This window comes from Chelmon rostratus, chromosome 21 (genome assembly GCF_017976325.1).
Source record: "Chelmon rostratus isolate fCheRos1 chromosome 21, fCheRos1.pri, whole genome shotgun sequence".
NCBI classification, from domain to species: domain Eukaryota; kingdom Metazoa; phylum Chordata; class Actinopteri; order Chaetodontiformes; family Chaetodontidae; genus Chelmon; species Chelmon rostratus.
The window spans coordinates 17,577,349-17,595,389 of record NC_055678.1 but is presented as its reverse complement, the minus strand read 5'-3'; the positions used below and the strand labels follow the sequence as shown (position 1 = coordinate 17,595,389).

Below are 18,041 nucleotides of genomic sequence, written 5' to 3'. Positions count from 1 at the left end.
ATACTCTCACCGCTTTAGCTATTGTTAGCTGCTACAATGCTACCACAGGCCTAGATGCCACATGTAACTGCCGATTGCCACACTACCATCATCTACCCCTGCCTCTCACCAACTGCACCAAGAAAAAGCGGGGTGGGAATACAAACCCTGGTTCGGGTAGGGGATAGAAAATAAAGAGGTAGAGTCAAAAGATGAAAGTAGGGATTGGATACAGACCCTTGTTCGGGTAGGGGGTGGAAAATTTAGAAGGTGCTGAAGGTGGAGGCCTAAACCACAGACTAGATTTAACAGCCTCTTCTAACATTTCCTTCAAGAAGCAGCAAACCCTACCATTTCCTTCAAAAAGCAAACAGAGCAGGATAACAAACCCTAACATTTCCTTCAAGAAGCAGACAAAACAGGAAAACAACCAAAAAGATCAAAAAACAAGCCAACTCTGTGTCTTACCACGCAAACTCACCTGAACAGGCCGCATGGTCCCAAAGAGAGACTCTAGCTGGCCACACCCCCACCTTATCTAAACTTCCTGGTTCTCTTCCTATTGGCAGAGCGAGAAGATGGGGCGGGGAAAGCAGAGCAGAGGAGAGGTGTCTTGTTCAGACTTTAACCTCTTCTCTTGCCGGGTTAGGCATGCATGTCCTCTGCCTGCCCCCCCACTGTCCCTATTTCACCCCCCAACTACTATTATTTCTCCTGATCCATATCCACTGACTAGACCTAGCAGCCTCATCTGACATCTCCCTCACTGTCTTTCTTAAATTTTGCCCATGCACTCCCAGCTCCCTCAACAGTGAAACAGCTGACCCTGCAACAAAACCTCTACACCCCACTTCAACCGGACAGACCCTGGTCTTCCATCCCCTCTGCTCAGATTCTGTCTTTAAATCTGCATACTTAGTCTTCTTCCTTTCATAAGCTGCCTCCACTGAATTTTCCCAAGGGACTGTTAACTCAATAAAATACACAGTCTTTTTACTCATGGACCATAAGACAATGTCTGGCCTCAGATTACTATAAACTATTTCCTGGGGCACAACTAGCTGTCCTCCCAAGTCGACCTGCATTTGCCAATCATCAGCCCCTACCAGGCAGGTACAATATTCAACTCTGTGGCCCGCAGTGACTTTATCTTCCGGGCTGATGTTCGTTTTCTCTATTAGGACATTATATTGTATTATTCCAGTGAATAACTGCATCTTTTATTGGCCGAAGTTTTATTGCATGAGCTCTGGAAGCATTTTTTATGTACGTACAGCTTCACACTGAATCGGCTTCATCCTGAAATGAATCAGAAACATTCTGCAACTGGCTCATTTCATCTATTTAGTCTCTCTGTGACACATTACCCATGACTGATTCTTTATAGAAAGCAGCCCTCTGGTTACCAAGTGGTTGCATCACAGGATGAAAATAGGGAGGTGCTGTCCCCACAGGCTGTTCCTGCTCTCTCCACCAACACTCATCACATGGGTAATAAGTGTCCCGTTTTGCAAGGATTACCATCCTACAACAAGTACAGACTGCGGCTCTGATAGTGAAGTTTAGGAACCATCAGGAGCTCTCTGGGGTGGTTCCACTGGGGTTGCAGAAAAACATAATAAGTCAGATATTTCAGTTCTTCTCAGATGCTATGATGCTGAGTTGCTTTCTCTGCATTGTTACCCCCTGATTTAGCCATTTTAATAACTTTGGGTGCTTTTCTGTGGTTCAAGCTTGAACCGTGCACAATATCAGATGGCCTTTTCTTTGAGGAGTAATAACTGTATCAAGAAGAGCCTTGTAAGTGGTTAAAGATGAGTGGGAAAGCTGTGTGAGCATCATAGAGATGTTCTGTATGCCTGCCCTATTGAGGTGCGGCCTGTTCGCTGTGACAGTGTAATTACCAGGAATGATGGGAGCCTGTGAGGGACCTGTCCAGTCAGCTGCGCTTCCACTTGATTTAACTTAAACCTCAGCTATAGTCCCTTCATCTGTTAGCGAAGCAAAGGTGGCAGAATCTCTCGCTGCTAATGATGGACTAGAACCATCTGCAGGCTTATTTAAGGAATAAAAACTGTTCGCACACGGTACAGTGAGTCAAAATCATTCAGTCATTCAGCTGACAGAAAAGCATTTTATTTCAAAGGAATGCCAGAGTAAAGGTGAGGTAGGGGGAATAAAAAAAGGTAAAAGACATTCAGTATGTCCACGAACCATTTTAAAATTGTACATTTACTGGAAAACAGTGTGTAGTGGCAACAGGAATATTTTGAAAATAAAATGAAACAGGAATGTGTACATTTTTCTCATTAGAAGGCAAAATAACACACTAAGAAAAACATTTAAAAGAACTAAAATCAGTGCAGTTAGGATGATCTTGTAAAGGCCGATGACTGTTTTGGCCTGCCATTGTGGGTTAATATAGTGCAAATACAGCCACAAACAGACAAAGGCCTTACAGAAACAGGTAAAGTGGCACGTCTTTTGTGTGGAGATGCTGCGCCAGGTTCTGAATGCGACACAGGCGAACATTCTGGGCGTCTCCTGCGCTGTACACTCTGAATATGTGATAGCGCTCTTTCTCTTTCAGTGCAAAGTCCAGCTCATTGGCAGAGAGGTGGATGAATGACTTCTCTTTCTTTATGGTTGATTTCACCTCCACGTACACCACCCTCTGCCCTACCGCGGGTGCAAAAGTGAGCCTAAAGTCGTAGGGCTGGCCGCTCTCTCCGTCCTGGTTGCACCACAGGACGTGTGTGGGTCGTCCGGGCTCGCCGCCGTCTCTCCAGTTGCACAGGAAGGAGTTGACCAGCTGCTCCCCCCACTCACCGATCGCTGCCAGGTCCATCACGTCGTCGGACAACACCACCTACGCAAGCACAGCACAATTTAGAAAATCTTGCTAAAGCTCAACCGCTGATAAAAATCGTCACATGCAGTGAAAGTACTGACGGTGGTTGGTCTCTGGCAGGTGAGCTCCATGTCCTCCAGTGTGGTCTGCGTGTTCCAGTGAGGGAAGTCCAGGTTCAGAGGAGGACGCTGAGTCTCCGCAGTGGCTGCAGTCCCCTGGAACGTACTGGAAAGCACTACAGCCTCGGGGACGACGCTGAGATGGAGAGAAAGGAAGGATCCGTTTAGAGAGGGAAGGGGGGAAAGAAGGTAGAGGCAACTGGGATTATGTAATGAGCAACAGTAAAAAACCAACATTGGTTTTCTACATTCATTTTTCAGATTTTTGGGGGATGAGGAGAAGAAGCCTACAGGCTGTTTGGAGCCGGCTGGTCTCTGGCTGTCTCAGCAGGCTGTGCAGATGGAGGTCTGGGAGCTGTGCTTTCCTCTCCATCCTCGGCTCTGTCAGACTCAGTGGTCTCACTCTGCTGACTGCGCTCTGTCGGTAACAGACGAGACCAAACGGAAGAATTTAACACAGGATGTTCTGTGTACATCTTCCACTGCTTTCTGTTGGCATGAGCTGTTTGTGCCGCTGTCTTTTTTTAAACGCTCAGAGTCAGAAATGTAGTGGTCTTAAATGAGCCCAAAAAAACAGAATATGACATGCTTAGAAATCTAAAATAACTAGTTTATTAAAAGAAACCTTGATTTAGTTTATATTTTCACTGTATAAGCTGTAGCTAATTCTGCCAGACCAAAGATCAAATAAAGAGAATAACATCCACCAAATATTATTACTGCCAATATTACAGCTTCTGAACGTTCAACCTAGCGTGGGACTGGTGGTTATAGGTCATATGTCTCCTCTCATAGAGCATCCCATAATCTATTATTAACCACCAAAGTTTAATAAGCATTAGCTAGTCGTTCTGTACTATCATTAGCTATTATCTTACTATCATTTATGCTTAATCTCCATTCATGACAAATTAATCATGGGCTAGCTAACTGACGCTGCTCCATTCATGAAGCCTCTGACAGAAAGTCTTGGCTAACCTCCTTCAATCGTGATGTAGTCACACATTACAATTCAAAAGCAACCTTCTAATCTGTAACATTTATGGAGCTGAAGCAACTCGACACGAGTTAAAGCTGCACTCGTCCTTTTTTTGGCCACTTGCAGGCAAAGGATGAAGCTGAACACACAACGTGGACATACTTTCAAGTAATCAAGCTATATGTGTCACTAGATGCTAAATGTTCCACTGTCTGCACCAGCTTGTTGCTAACCTGCTGTCTATCAGCCCGTCGGGGCCGGGCAGGTAACGTACAGTCGGTTTATCAAAGCTTTTGATGAGTTTGTGGGCCAGAACCCAAACAATGACCTAAAGGGGGCTGGAAAGTTCAATAGAGCTGAGAACTGCAGAGGTGGTGCTAATCCTCTGTGGCTTTATCACCACATGTGAACCCTTTAAATTATTTCTAGCAATTTGATCCACTGTAAATACGCAATTATTGATTAGTGCACCTTTAACTTCGGCATTTTGGTTGCAGCAATTACAGTGACAGAGTTTTAAAAGTAACTCTAAACCAGTATGAACGATGGCAGTAGGAGTTTCTTGAATGTGTAACCTGGAGGTCGTGGTGTGTTAGAGGACACAGCAGTGGGGTTAGGTTGGCCTGGTTGGACTCTCTGAGGGCCGGGCTGGTCTGTAGGCCTGCTGCTTCTGGGGGGCTGGCTGGCCTCGTAGCAGCTGCTCAGACTCTGGCTGCTTTCTCTGTGGGCGACGTCCTTCTCTGGGACTCTGTCTTTGGGTGCAGCAGGAGGCGGCCACATCTTCATGACGGCATCGACCACACCACTGTCTCCATGACCTGTGGCCATGCAGAAATCGTGGGAAATGAGAAATGGAGTTTCGCATTGTGAAGAAACGACCACGCTGAAACAACCGCCTCCTTCTCGAAGTACCTGTGCGACTGGCTCCTGCATTCAGCATGGATGCTCGAGGAGGCCAGCAAACCAGCGTCGGTTCCCCAACCTCTTGTGCAGGGCGAGATGGCTCCTCGGGGGAGCTGATGGAGGAGTAACTCCTTGACAGCACTGGAGCAAAACATTTACACTTAGTTACAACCAAAGCAAAAGAAGAAGAAAATGGATATAAGCTGTAAAACACCAATTACATAAGCCTGTTTTATGCCATAAAAACAGATTTGTGATGAAAAGCCTTTTGATCATATTAATCTTTGCAGATGGAAGTGTGTGTGTGTGTGTGTTAGAGAGGGAAAGTGTGTGTGTGCTCTTTGCTGCAGTGAGGGATCTGCTCCTCTCGCTCTTTGAGCCCTGGCAACAGCTGCTCTTTTATGTCGCCACACACAACAGTGAACAAACCCGAATTAGCATATGTGAGAAACACACCAGTTATCTATCTGTGCGCGTGTGCGTGCGTGTGTGTGCGTGTGTGTGTGTGTGTGTGTGTGTGTGTGTAGAGGGAGAGTGTTTGTGCAGGGCTGAGACTCAGAAGAAAAACACTTTGAATATTATGAAATGATAATGGAAATCGGGGCAAGTGTCACAGAGAGACTTGCAGAAACTGCAGATGTAAGATGTCGCTATCACGCAGGCTCAGAGAGAGAGAAGCACAGCGTTGTTAGACTCCACTGATGTTCTGTGTCAAACTGTCCTTCTTTCACACATTCACACGGGGCTGCACATTTGTGTTCCCCAGTCTATTTTCCCAACATTCTGTACACTTTAACGATGGTGTGGACGTGTTAATGAGGATGGTGCAAAGACCAAAACCCAACAAGTCCTTAGTCCACCTCAACACTTTCTGACTTCCCTGTCTGTCAAAGGTTACATGCAGTCCTAAAACAGCCTTTTGTGAATGTAGGGATGTTTTGTACTATATTGTGTGTGTGTGTGTGTCAAATTCTGGCTCATTTACCTTCTTATTCTGTGCCATAGAGCTCCACAGCTGTTAAAAACACATCAGTGAGCCACTCTGTCGCACTGGCTGACATGTTCCTTCACTACCGTGAACACACAAACTGACAGTCTCACATACACCGTCCTGCTGCTGGAAACATTTTCTTCACCAAATATGTATCAATGCACAGCTGAAAATAGTCCCCAACAAATGCACCACTTCCTCCTGTGTGAGTAATGTTTGCTAAAAGCTACAATGCCCAGCTGTTTTTGGAAATGATTGAGCCTTTGGTAAAAAAGGAAACTACATATTTGAGTGCAGCTTTCATGTAAACAGACAGGAGAGGGGAGTCGGAGAGTATTGAGAGACAGACTAATACAGGGTTGGTTTTGTTTTCTTTATGCAATTTGTTGATGCTAAGAAAAACTATAAAGTAATACCTGACTTATCCTTTAACTGGTTTGAGCACAGCCTTTCAATAAGGCTGTGTAATTACCGTAGAACAGTGGCCACTGCGGCCGCAAGTAGCAATTACTCCTTTATTTCCCTAGATTCCTAGTCAGTTCCTTTAAAGACATCATCACTAGACGACCTGCCTGAGAGAGGGCAGGATTTCTAGAGTATAGTAGAGAATAGTAGAGAAGAGTCACAAAGTTAGTGTATTAACATTAGCCAGCATCATCCACCGTTAGCTAATGATCACATCAAAACAAGCCAGGCTGTAGCAGCAAAACCCCTGAGTGGACTGAGTTGAGCAGGGGTGTAAACGCTACATCATCTTGCTTTGAGTGCAGTGGTGATGTTCGCCTTGGTGTCCTCCATACCTCTCTCCAGGTTAATATCTGGTTTAGAGGGCTCCGGGACCTCCCACAGCTCCTCCTCACTGGGGAGCTCTCTGATGTCCTCTTTGAGCAAATATCTCTTCAGGGATCCCGAGTCCTGCGGACACAAACAGAGGCAATGACTGTAGGATATTACGTTTGTTTTGGGTTAACGATTTCTTTCCAGGAATGGTCGACTTTGATTATTCAGTCTGTGCAACATGGCTTGCTTTTTCAGAGTGAGTTAAAATACTTCAAACCGAAACAGAGAATTCAGGATTTAAAAAAGAACTCCTGAAAGTCTGAAGACCCGAGCTGATTTCTCCTTTCAGATTCTCTCGCCAAAAGAGGAAGTGGAAGACGTTCCCAACTTTGTGGCTTCAGAGACGTTTCATCTCGTTAATGTGTTGATGACCTAATTAACACATAAAGTCAGTGACTGTTTGATCAGTTCCCCAGAATAATATAAAAGTTAAAGCAATAAGCGGATGTAATAAATCGAGAGGCAGATCTGGATGCATTTTCCCCTAAGCCTCTCATATCTGCATCAGTCTGACTGCAGAGCATTAAATGGGTGTTACGCCTCAGAATCACATCATTAAAATCTTTAATCAGTCAAAAAATCCATTTTATTTACTTTGGCAAATCCAGACACAGAACTTAAATCAAACAGTCAGCTGTGTCTTCTCCAGATTTCAACATCAATTATATAACGCAGCCCAGTTCTGCTGCGTGTTTCAAAGAAGCTGCTGCACAAAGAAAACCACAAAAGACAGATTATTCAACAGAGAGGGATCAAAGTTGAGGCCTGATGTGAGCCGTTAACCTTTTAACTCTCTGACTTTACAGTCTCTGCTGCTGCACTGCTCCGCAGAAACGAGAGCAAGTTGCCATGTAATGCAAACGTGACTCCCTCCAGGGATATAGCCTATTAGTTCTCGCCACTGTCAGCTCCGCCACGGTGGCAGCGAAGTGTGCAAGCGTGAGGACGAGGACAGAGAATGGCAGGGTGACTGTGAGCGAAAACGTGGATTAGTGATCGATGTTTGAAAGGGTCGCATATCACTTACGCCGAGAGACGTTATCAGGCCACTCAGGAAAGCCCTCAGCTCTTTCCTGTGGCTGCTCTCTGTGCAGAACAGCTTCACCAGCTCCCTGAGACACACACAGAGACAGGATTATTAGGCATTGTTTGTGTGCATGGAGATTCAACATAGCACATATAGGAGAGAGTATCAAATGTGTTTTATCACAATTACTTTGTTCATGCTTTCTATTGTTTGATTTCTTATTGATAGGGCCACACCAATCAAAGGACTGGACACTAAGCTTTGTGCAAGCTTGAACCTAGTAGACGAAATTTCACCAAATTTTAAAATGACTGATGAAAGAACTGTATTTAACGTGGAGGGGTAACTTCTGGCCCCATCCACCTAATAAGGTCATATGTCTGTAATATTAGATTGATATCACTGCTATTAAAATGATTTCAATACTAGCGCTAACAGGATACCAGAGTTTTGGTTGTGATGCTGAAACAATACTTGTTTTAATACTTAATTCTTAGATATTAAATATTGTCTAATCCATCAAATTAAAGAATAGAAAACAAGATTATGAGTCAGACCAGACATTCAATGGCAACTTTCCTTACAGAGTGCTTCATAGTTTTCCATACAGGCACACTTCTTTTTTTCTACCACAGAAGTACCCTGATACCTAAGCTTAGTGGTATTTGTGTAAAGTTATTGTAATTCCTGCTCTGCATGGTTCTCATTCATTGTAACATCTTAACTCTAGTGATAACCCAACAATCAATGTGACAGATAAGAACTGAAGATCCCAGAGACCCACTTTGGAATTACTCTCGTCAGAAGTGTGAATGTTTGGAAGACTGAGGTGCTAATTTGTTGCGAGGAAGCTGAGGGAAGGCTGTTCCCCTCTACTTTATATGTAATCGCATTCAATTACCTTCTTTTTTCTTTACATTTTATTAATCACAGAATTAGGCCAACTGGCAACAAGAAGAGAGAAAAAAACTGGAGCTGCTGTAGAGTTCAGAGAAAAGGAGTTGACTGACAGGCTGGGAAAGCAAATACTTTGGCGCATTGCGCTTGAAGTTATGCTATGCAGGAGCTGTCGGTTTCTGTTTCTAAACAAACACTTTTCTGCATTTTTCTGTCCAGATTTTTCCTGGCTTCCTCTTGGATGCATGCTGCTTATGGTCTGGCACCTGGTTGGTACCTTTTCATAAAGTCCCAACACTTCCACTGGGTCACAAGTGATGATTGAGAAGGATTACTTTTGTATCAGCCTCAGGAAAATCATCATCTAACTGCTACAGTGAAGTTCTCAGGTGTGAATGTGCTGAGCATTGTGGGGGAAAAGGCTTGTGTTGCTTGATTTATGAAGGTTAAAAAAAGATGAAGATCAGCAGATCTTCAGCAGCAGAAGTCCTGACCTGCAGATGTCCAGCTTGGCTGAGAGGTGATCTTTCTGAAGGTAAAGCTCCTTCTTGTCCTTCAGAAGACAGCTAGCATCCTGCACCTCCACCACCTCGCTGTCAGCAAGGTCCAGCTGGTAGCGAATGTACAGCTTACCCACCTTGAAACAATCAGACAGCAGCTGAAATTGGTCACACAGCACATTCCAGATGACATTATGTGTGTGCTTTGCTCCTCTCTTTCTGTGCCAAGGTGTATACTTACCACAATTATTACTGTGTTCTACTTACACTAAGATGTGTTTTATCTAGTAAAGAAGAAGAATGCATATACGAGTTTGTGTGAGCCAGAGTCAAACAAAGTGGTCCTGACTGCTCAGGGAGTGATGGCTACAGTACTGAGTAGAAATCAGGATTGTCACATTACCATTTCTTTCCTGAGTTTGGTGATCTCAGACAAATCCAGCACTGAACTGCACCCACTGAGCTCTTCCTCAAGCACAATGTAAACCCTGCGATGACTGCATAATGAGCTCCTGCCTTCATAAATTATGTGGCAAAGTGCAAACTCAATGACTGGCTGAGTGCAAGTCTGTCCTGCGCCTTCATGTTAGTAAATCTATCTCGACAGAGCAACAGGGACTGGAGAAGTGTGCAGCAAGGAGAGAGTTCCTGCTGCTGAGGAGGGCTTACTTCCCTCAGGGAGGAGTGATCCTACTAAGAGATTCTCCCTCAACAAGGCCTCAGTCCAATGTATGTCAGTATGTCGGCCGAATAAGAAACTCCCTCCAGTTTTTAAACAGCTCAAAACCAACTAGGTGTGATCATCTGACCTGTCCGAAGTAAAGTTGCTTGATTTTCTCTCCAATGTTGATGTCAATCAGCTCTGAATAGACCTCACACAGCTCATCGTGGTGGTAGAGGAACCTCTGGATGTAGGGTATCACCGAGCGCACCATGGCCTGCAAAGGTGGACAGGGTCTCAGGTTCTCAGTCTGAGGCTCAGTCTTGACACACTGGGACAGCTGGCGGATCCCACAGATCTCCAGAAACAAAGATCGGTCCTTCTCGTTGAAGGCAGGCACGGTGTTAGCTCGTTCTCCCAGCACTGGCAGGCAAATATACAACAACAGTCAGGATCTCCATTTTATCTCAAGTTATATTTGTGCAATTGTGGGCATAATTCCAATTGGGTACGACAAAAATCTAAAATTAAACCTATGTATAAAAAAACATAGCAGCAGCATACCAAAGTTCCCAGTCTTGCTCCTGCGAGCTGTCTTCTTCTCTGCTGGTGGCAGGTTGAGCAGACAGACCTGCTTGTGTGGTTTGAAGATCTTCTCCAGCTCTTTGTTGTCAGGAATCATGGGTTTGCGTGCCAGACTCACCCAACTGTTATCCTTTGTGGGGAAGACCTTCTTATCAGACACCATACCTGAGCACAAGGCAAAAAGAACAACCAGTTTAATTCCAGACTGCAGTGACTAATTCCTCCCAGCTGCTTTCAAAACATGTGCCGCATTGACAGGTGGTGGACGATGCTCGTTTGAGGCAGATACTTTGCAGTAAACAGTCAGGCAGTGTTGTATTTGCATGAACATGAATGCGTATGAATTACTCACCCTTCAAGGTGGAGCAGTAACTATGATCGAGTTTGGGCTGAGGGGTGTTTTCCTGGTCACCAGATACTGGAATGGTACACTTCAGAGCTGTTGAAGATTGAAGGATTTCTATTATATCATATTAGATTATATTACATCTAAAGTCATGGAACAGAGGGAGGATTTAACAAGTCGAGCTAGTCAAGAGAGAAATACAACAGTTGCAGAGCAGAGAGATAATGAGCTGCAGCCAGATGGGACATAAAGAGTAAAAAAAAAACCAAAAAAACGTGCGAGCGACTGAATGAGAAACTCTGAAAGAAAAGCCTGGTAATGTAAATGTCTTACCAAGTCTGGCATAGAGCACCGACACATCCTGTAGCACTTCAGCAGTTGGTATGGGAGATGATGAACAGATCAGTTCCAACAAACCGACATACTGATTCATATTGGGACTGGGATCCACATTCAGCAGCTATACGTAAGACATACATATAATCACAAACAAATGTATAGTTTATATTAGTAATGGTGGAGTTTGGTCTTAAAATTGGCTACAAACAGTAGGGAGTCAGTTAAATAAAACAACAGACACAGTAAAGTGCCTTCATAGTAAAATCTATTCCCATCTTAACTCCAGAAACCTGGACTTTCCATACTGAGATCTGAATATAAATGACAGGTGACAAATGTCCTCAACAATGCATTACATACAACCCAGACTCCATAAAGCGACTGTCGTAGCTAAGCAACTGTAATTCGCCAGTCTGGCTTTAGATTTGCTTACATGCTGCAGCGGCGTGTATGGGGCTGTACTAAGAGAGATGCTCAGTATTTTAACAGTTTAGAGGGTGGTGTGGTTTTGTTAGCCTTTTAAAAAACACCAGAGTAAAAGTAATAAATGGGTTAAACAGTGTGATTATCTGCTATAACATTTAGCTGCAAACAACAGTACAGTATGTCCTGGTAATTAGCTTCCTACCTACAGTGCTGTTAATTCCAAAGTCAAGGAGCACATCAATAACTAACAACTCTGGTTTGTGGTATTACAGGTTACTGTTTAAAAAAAACTGCATGACAAGCAGCCTCTTGTGGACGCCACTATCAGTTTAAGCTAGGAGTTTAAGATAGGAGTTTAAGCTAGGAGTTTAAGCTAGGAGTTTAAGCTAGGAGTTTAAGCTAGCTGGTGGTGCTCTGCATTGGATCTTAGTGCTCATTCCAAAAGGATTTTCAAGCCTGATCAAATTTTCAAACATCAAGTTCACACTATTAGGATAACAAGTACACGCTTAGCAGCCACACTGCGTTTTGCACGTTCTTTTACGTGAAACATCAATTGGTGAGATGCTGACTTTTTGCCTGTGACATGCAGCTTTAGTCTTTTTGTGTTTGTTTAAGACCCCTTTTACAATTTTCTTGTTAGTCAGCGATGGGGTTTTCAGCCAACTCATGAAGCTCATGCTAGCTTCAATAGCTAGCTGGCTACAGCTGATAAAATCTGGCAGCACCACATGTCATCTGAGGCAGGTAAATCAATGGTTGGCACCTAGAAAAGCTGCTTATGTCTATCTCTGTCTGAAATCAAAGAGCGATGGTTTAAAAGAAATGACTCATTCGAAGGCAAATCTGCCACCGTTATCATAAACCACATACGTGCTGTGTGAGAATGTGAAGCTTGACAGGCATAGCAACAGAAACTAAGGGGGAGTGGGGCTTATTGAAGGGTCAATCAAACAGCTAAATGAGTTGAAGAAACCATGAGTCATGAAACGTTATACATGTAAAGAAATTAAATTTGACAAAAACTGAGACATGAGATCTTCTCAGGGAAACAGTAAAACAGCAGCGTACTCTGATGAAGAAGACTCTCATGCCTTCCAGTGGGTTGTAGAATGGAGCCAGGATTTTGGGCTCCTGTACAGGGCTGTCTGGTCCATGAGTCAGGTGCTTGTAGCGCAGGAACATGGCCGTCGGGTCGCTCCAGCACACCTCCTTCAGGTGGTAGAAGCGTCCGGAACACCAGTCATCATTGCGCCTGGGGGGTTAGGTTCGACTTATGGTAAACGAATTAAGACATGAATCTGAATAGAAAGAAACACAGCTGATGACGTACCTGCTGTACTCTATGAAAACAGCAGGGTTGTGCTGGAAGAGCTCCTTCAGGCTGCTCTGGGGACAGTTCATATGCAGGTGAGTGTAGACGTTGTGGATGTGCTGAACTGTGGAAGTGAAATTCGCTCCCTCCAACCCGTCCGCAGGTACTCTCTGCTCCTGGTTGTCTGCTTCTGGTTTGACACACCACTCCTTCAGGTAGTTAATCAGAGCATCCACTGAGACACTTTGTTGTATTCCTAGAAGAAGAAAAAGACAATTACAGATCAATTGTTTTTTCTGTAACTGGTTCAAAACCATCTGAGGCAATTATAGGATGACCAAACGCTACAGCAATGGACAGCATATTACACTATTTTTTACCTAGAGCTCTGCTAAACTCGCTGGGGTTTATGTCCACATAGAAGACATGAGTCCCCAGCAGATGGATGACCTCAGGTGAGCTCAGGTAGACTGAGTTTGGAGGGAGGTACTGTCTTTCTTGCTGTCCTCCTTCCAGTGGGCGATACGCTGGCACCCAGCCCAGAAAACACAAGTAGTGGTGGAAGGAGGACTTGGTGCTTTTGATTTGTTGTCCATCACCGTCGACCACTTGAGCGGTGAGGTACTGAGAGTATCGGTGTCTGGAGGAATGGGAGAGGTGAGAATAGGTAATGTTTTGAACAGATCAATACAAACTTTCCTCTCTGCAGTGGGAGTAAAAGATTAGATGTCAGCGAACAATGATAATGACATCTTTGACTAGATACATTTAATATATGCTCACATAACTTTGGCGATGCTTTGATTATAGTGCATGGATGACAGCCTCCGCAGTTGCAGCTCAGTGATCTTAATGTCACTTGTGACAGCTCAACAAAGTGGCAGAACTGTGTGACCTACATTCTTCTGCGGAATATACAGCACTCAGCAGCATTGCACTTGGTTAATGTTCAGCGTTAAATGCACTGAGAAACTCTTATGCACGCTCTAAAGAAAAATCAACTTGTGTCAAATTGAGCAGTGTAATAGATGACAGCTAGGCTCCACGTGTACCTACAGAGCTGTGGATTTTTTTCTTTTTAAAAAGAATTAGTTTTAGTTCCTGGTTGTCCTATGATAGACAGGCAACTTGCTTCAGTGTTTCCCTGCTTTTAGTCTAATGTGTTACCCTGTAAGTAAGAGTGGGTATAAAATTTATGGATGTATAGACAAATTATTGACAAAGAACGTCATTCAAATTTCAAAATAGTTACTAAGGATGTTTTTGTATGCAGACTATTTCCCCACTACATATGGCATTGCTTGATGTTCATATGTCATCTGGAGGGTGTCTATTATCTTCGTCCAACACGGTTTACACATTTACTAACAATTTCCAGCCCTTTTAGGCACTAAATAGCCAAATTATGTTTGGTGTCTTAAATTTAACATCCTGTGAGAGTGACAGACACAATGATAATGGTTGAGATGGGAAAACACTGTAGTGACAGCTGTAAAGAAAACTGCAGCAAAGGCTTTACCTTTGTTTCCGTCGGTGGCTTCCTGCTTGAATTTGTATTGCTTTAGTGGCTCACTGCGATATGACTGAAGCAGCCAATAACCCTTAACAAGCAGCCCTGTTATATTATTTTTTAGATTTACATAAATAATTGTGTCAAAGGATTTTAAACAAAAATCCCACACATTCGTTTTTCATAATTAATTCATACATTTTGTTTTGCTGATGACATTATGTTTTATTTAATTAACATTTCCTGCTGGAGAAATACACAGCTCTGTGTGTTTTCACAATAATATTTCAAGCTGAGCAGCAGAAAACATTATTTTTTGTGCTCCACTGCCTTCCAGATATGCACAATGCATGTCAAGTCTTAGCAAATATCCCTCATTCTGTATCAGACCTTAATGGAGTGCAGCAACATTGGCAGTTGTTTGTCATTACTGCCGATGAAAAATCAGATCATACAGTGTTTTACTTTTAGGCAGCTAATAGTTTCCATTCCTTTCGTATAGTATGAGATAGGTAATCCATCACAGGATGGCACTTATAAAACACGCTGCCTAAAATTCAGACATGGAAGACTAATAAAAGGCAAAGGTGAACATTATGGAAAGTAATGTGAATAGCTGCAATATAAAACTCGCTGGCATGCTTTGGAAAAATGCTCAGCAGTCTAATCGAGTATACATGACAAATGATGCAAAAACGAAGGTGTGATGCATTCATCCAGCTGTGACATCAAAGGGTGGCTAGCAGGAGGGGTCGCACACAACCTAATGCAAACTTTAATCCCTATACTGCACTCACACTGGCATCGTGCACTGTTGACCAGTATGAGTTTGTGAGCTCGGGTGACCTCCTTACCTGAACTGCTCTCCTCTGCTCATACACATCTACAACACTAACTCACAAGATGTGGCAGAGCAAAGAGCAACTAAATCCAGATGAATTAATCCACAGGCTGATCTCTCTGGCAACCTCGAACGAAAACCAAAACAAAAGGCTTATGTGTCCCTGTTTGTGAGGGAGAACACTGAACTGTTAATGTCCCCACTTTACCCCAGTAAAGACTTAACAGCTACAGACGCAATGATGACCCTAACCCTAAAGCTATTAACCTTTGGGACAACCCCCACCAAGACAGAATCTGACATAGGAGGAGAAATATGTAAGTGAGTGTGTGTCTGTGTGTGTGTATTACCCAGTATCCCAGTTGGTCGCCAGCAGCTCCAGCAAGGCCATCCTCTGCTGCAGGAGGAGGGAGCCAGGCAGCTGGGCTGTGGCCAGGGCATGAAACTCCTCGCAGGGGTAGTCATCCAGCACACAGCCCTCCCCCGCATTTTGGTACCAAGTTGCACTTTCCACTGACCAGGGACTAGAGGCCTGGGGGGGGGGGGGGACAGAACACAGAAAAACAAACTGTTACTGAGCTGGGTAGGCAATACCATTAAGATGAAGTCACATCATATGGGGATAACTGTGGTATTTTATCAGTCCAATCACTACACTTTCTTTTTAGCTGCTTCATTGTACACAGAGTGACACAGGAGCAACAGCGTGGCGGGCTGTAAACTTTACACACCACAAAACTGTGATGGAAATAGAGGAGGATAATGGAAAGGGAGGGCAGTTCATCTCTTTTCTGTTTACTGCTCTGATGCTCTCAGCTCAAGTGCTGACTGTTAGAGAAGCCGTCTAAACTACTGAGAAAACAGACGTTAATACAACGTCCTCTACTCCTGTCCGGTGTAGTGACTCCTCGGCTGACAGCGCTGACAGCAGCCCAGCAGGAGAGACGCTCCGGGGAGCACCAGGATTTTATAACTAAACTATGAGCAGGACACACTTTTTATCTCTCAGACTGTCTGATAATTTTATATCACAGAGATGAACAAAGGTATTAAAATGTGAGTCTTACAGGTAAAGTCATGAGACATCATGTAGGCTGGACTGACACTAACAGGGCAGGGGAGTGAAAAATATATTTCTAAAAATGTGACTAAAGTTTAAAAAAGTCGAATTTTACGTTCCGCTGCAATAAATATGAAAGTTCAAAGTTAATCTCCATGTGTCTGCACCTGATCTGTGCAGTGTTTTTAAGAAGGACTGCAGCATAGGTCACACAATGACTGATGGTATCATGATGAATCCACACACTATCCCCGTTTGCTGTAGGCCAGGCTAAAACAGGCATCAGGAATGTCTGATCTGTGCAGCCTCAGCTCTGTCTGTGACATGTCCCATTCGTCACCTGCTTTTTCTGATCATCCTCAAAGCAGCTATTGATCCCTCTAGTCCTTGTGTGACTCATAATGGTTAATATCTTTATCCTTTAATCACTACCTTATTCATCATGATGAGTCACAGCCAGTTTGTAATGCAGCATGTTTAAGGAAGATTCTGCTCTGCCTCTGGTGTCCATGCAACCAGTAAATATTGTGTCCTTACGCAACACATCCAGAGGCCTTTATCATCCCACAGGGCTCACAGGTGGGGCTGTCATGACCTTGGTTTGGTTTTACACATAACTGCATTTTTCTGCGATCTCTAAAACAGCTGAGGTAACAGTTCAGGGACGTCCTCCTCACCAGTTCTTTGGCAGTAAGTGTTTGTCTCTCTTTCCGGATGATGAGACCGTCTCTGACTCCCAGTCTGCTGAACAGTTCTCTCCATCCTGCTACGTCGCTATCTGTCTGCACGTAGCAGGGACTCAGCAAGATCCAATCACAGCCTGGTGGAGAAAAAAGCAGACAGGCAGGCAGCAGGATACGTGTTAACAGAAGGAAGGACAATAAAGAAATACTGTCTCAGACACATGAATCTGTTCAGCGGTACACCAGTAAAGAGGTAAAAGGGATGAGAAAATCAAAGACAGAGAGGAACTGAAGGACTGTGCAATATTTACCTTTTGATATCTGTTAATTATTCATATCAGTGAAACATTAGTGTAATTAGTCAAATCTCACAGGGAATCTGCTGCAAAGCTTTACTGCCAGCAGGTATACTGCTACACTGCTTATCCAATACAAACAGGACCAAAGCTTTCAGAGTGTCTGGCAATGGTGTATGATGAAAAGAGCCAAGGCCTGAGAGGGAGCAATCACTAACAAAAACAACTTCCCTCTGTAAAGCCCAATAGAAAACAAAATGAGGCCAAAAAAACGCACTGTAGCATAATCATCTTGGAGATGGGAATCAGCTGCAGGAGCTTTCTGAGAAATATGGTCATCATTTAGAAAGTGATAGCAGTGTGACAGACCGGCACTCGTCTTCCCCATATGTAAGGGATCTAAAAGATTGGTATCAGAGTTGATCAAGGCATATTTTATATTAACTGACTTTGATTAGTCAGGCAAGTGATTAGTCAATGGACAGAAAATCACCACTTTGGTTTTATTGATTTTAATTAAAAAAGGTAAAAAATTATTTGGTTCCACCAAATTAAATATGAATACTTCATAGTTTTTCTTTTAAGATAAGCAAGTGAATATCTTTGGGATTTGGACATTTATCTATTTATTTCTGTGCCTTTTAGAAATTAAAAAATCAAGAAAATAATCTCTAGATTAACTGACAATGGTAGTAATTGTAAGCAAGTAACTGGCAGCCCTAAACTGACCAGTAGCATCTATGCAAGCCTTGATATGCTGTCATACTCTGTATGTCATAAACAGCATTAACAACAAGCACCTAAAATATCGTCTGACAGTTTACACAGGATGGAACGTGAAATCATATCTACAATACCAGAGCTTTGCAGCTTTTAACACAATAAATATGATG

At 43.5% G+C, this 18,041-nt stretch overlaps 1 protein-coding gene across 3 annotated transcripts in view; it reads right to left on the bottom strand.

Moving 5' to 3' along the window:
- Positions 1-2,102: 2,102 nt before the first annotated feature.
- The window catches only part of wu:fj29h11 (protein NO VEIN), a 40,746-nt gene continuing 24,807 nt past the window's right edge, over positions 2,103-18,041 (bottom strand). For all 3 annotated transcript variants that reach the window (XM_041962670.1, XM_041962672.1, XM_041962673.1), the window contains exons 31-47: positions 16,847-16,989; positions 15,460-15,641; positions 13,139-13,398; positions 12,777-13,014; positions 12,515-12,698; positions 11,012-11,138; positions 10,685-10,771; positions 10,312-10,497; positions 9,896-10,170; positions 9,081-9,223; positions 7,690-7,774; positions 6,623-6,737; positions 4,841-4,972; positions 4,504-4,746; positions 3,241-3,367; positions 2,932-3,085; positions 2,103-2,848 (exon numbers count right to left, since the gene is read on the bottom strand). In XM_041962670.1, coding sequence (XP_041818604.1) covers positions 2,435-2,848; positions 2,932-3,085; positions 3,241-3,367; positions 4,504-4,746; positions 4,841-4,972; positions 6,623-6,737; positions 7,690-7,774; positions 9,081-9,223; positions 9,896-10,170; positions 10,312-10,497; positions 10,685-10,771; positions 11,012-11,138; positions 12,515-12,698; positions 12,777-13,014; positions 13,139-13,398; positions 15,460-15,641; positions 16,847-16,989 — 3,095 coding nt within the window. In that variant the 3' untranslated portion in view covers positions 2,103-2,434. The remainder of the gene's footprint in view (positions 2,849-2,931; positions 3,086-3,240; positions 3,368-4,503; positions 4,747-4,840; positions 4,973-6,622; positions 6,738-7,689; positions 7,775-9,080; positions 9,224-9,895; positions 10,171-10,311; positions 10,498-10,684; positions 10,772-11,011; positions 11,139-12,514; positions 12,699-12,776; positions 13,015-13,138; positions 13,399-15,459; positions 15,642-16,846; positions 16,990-18,041) is intronic.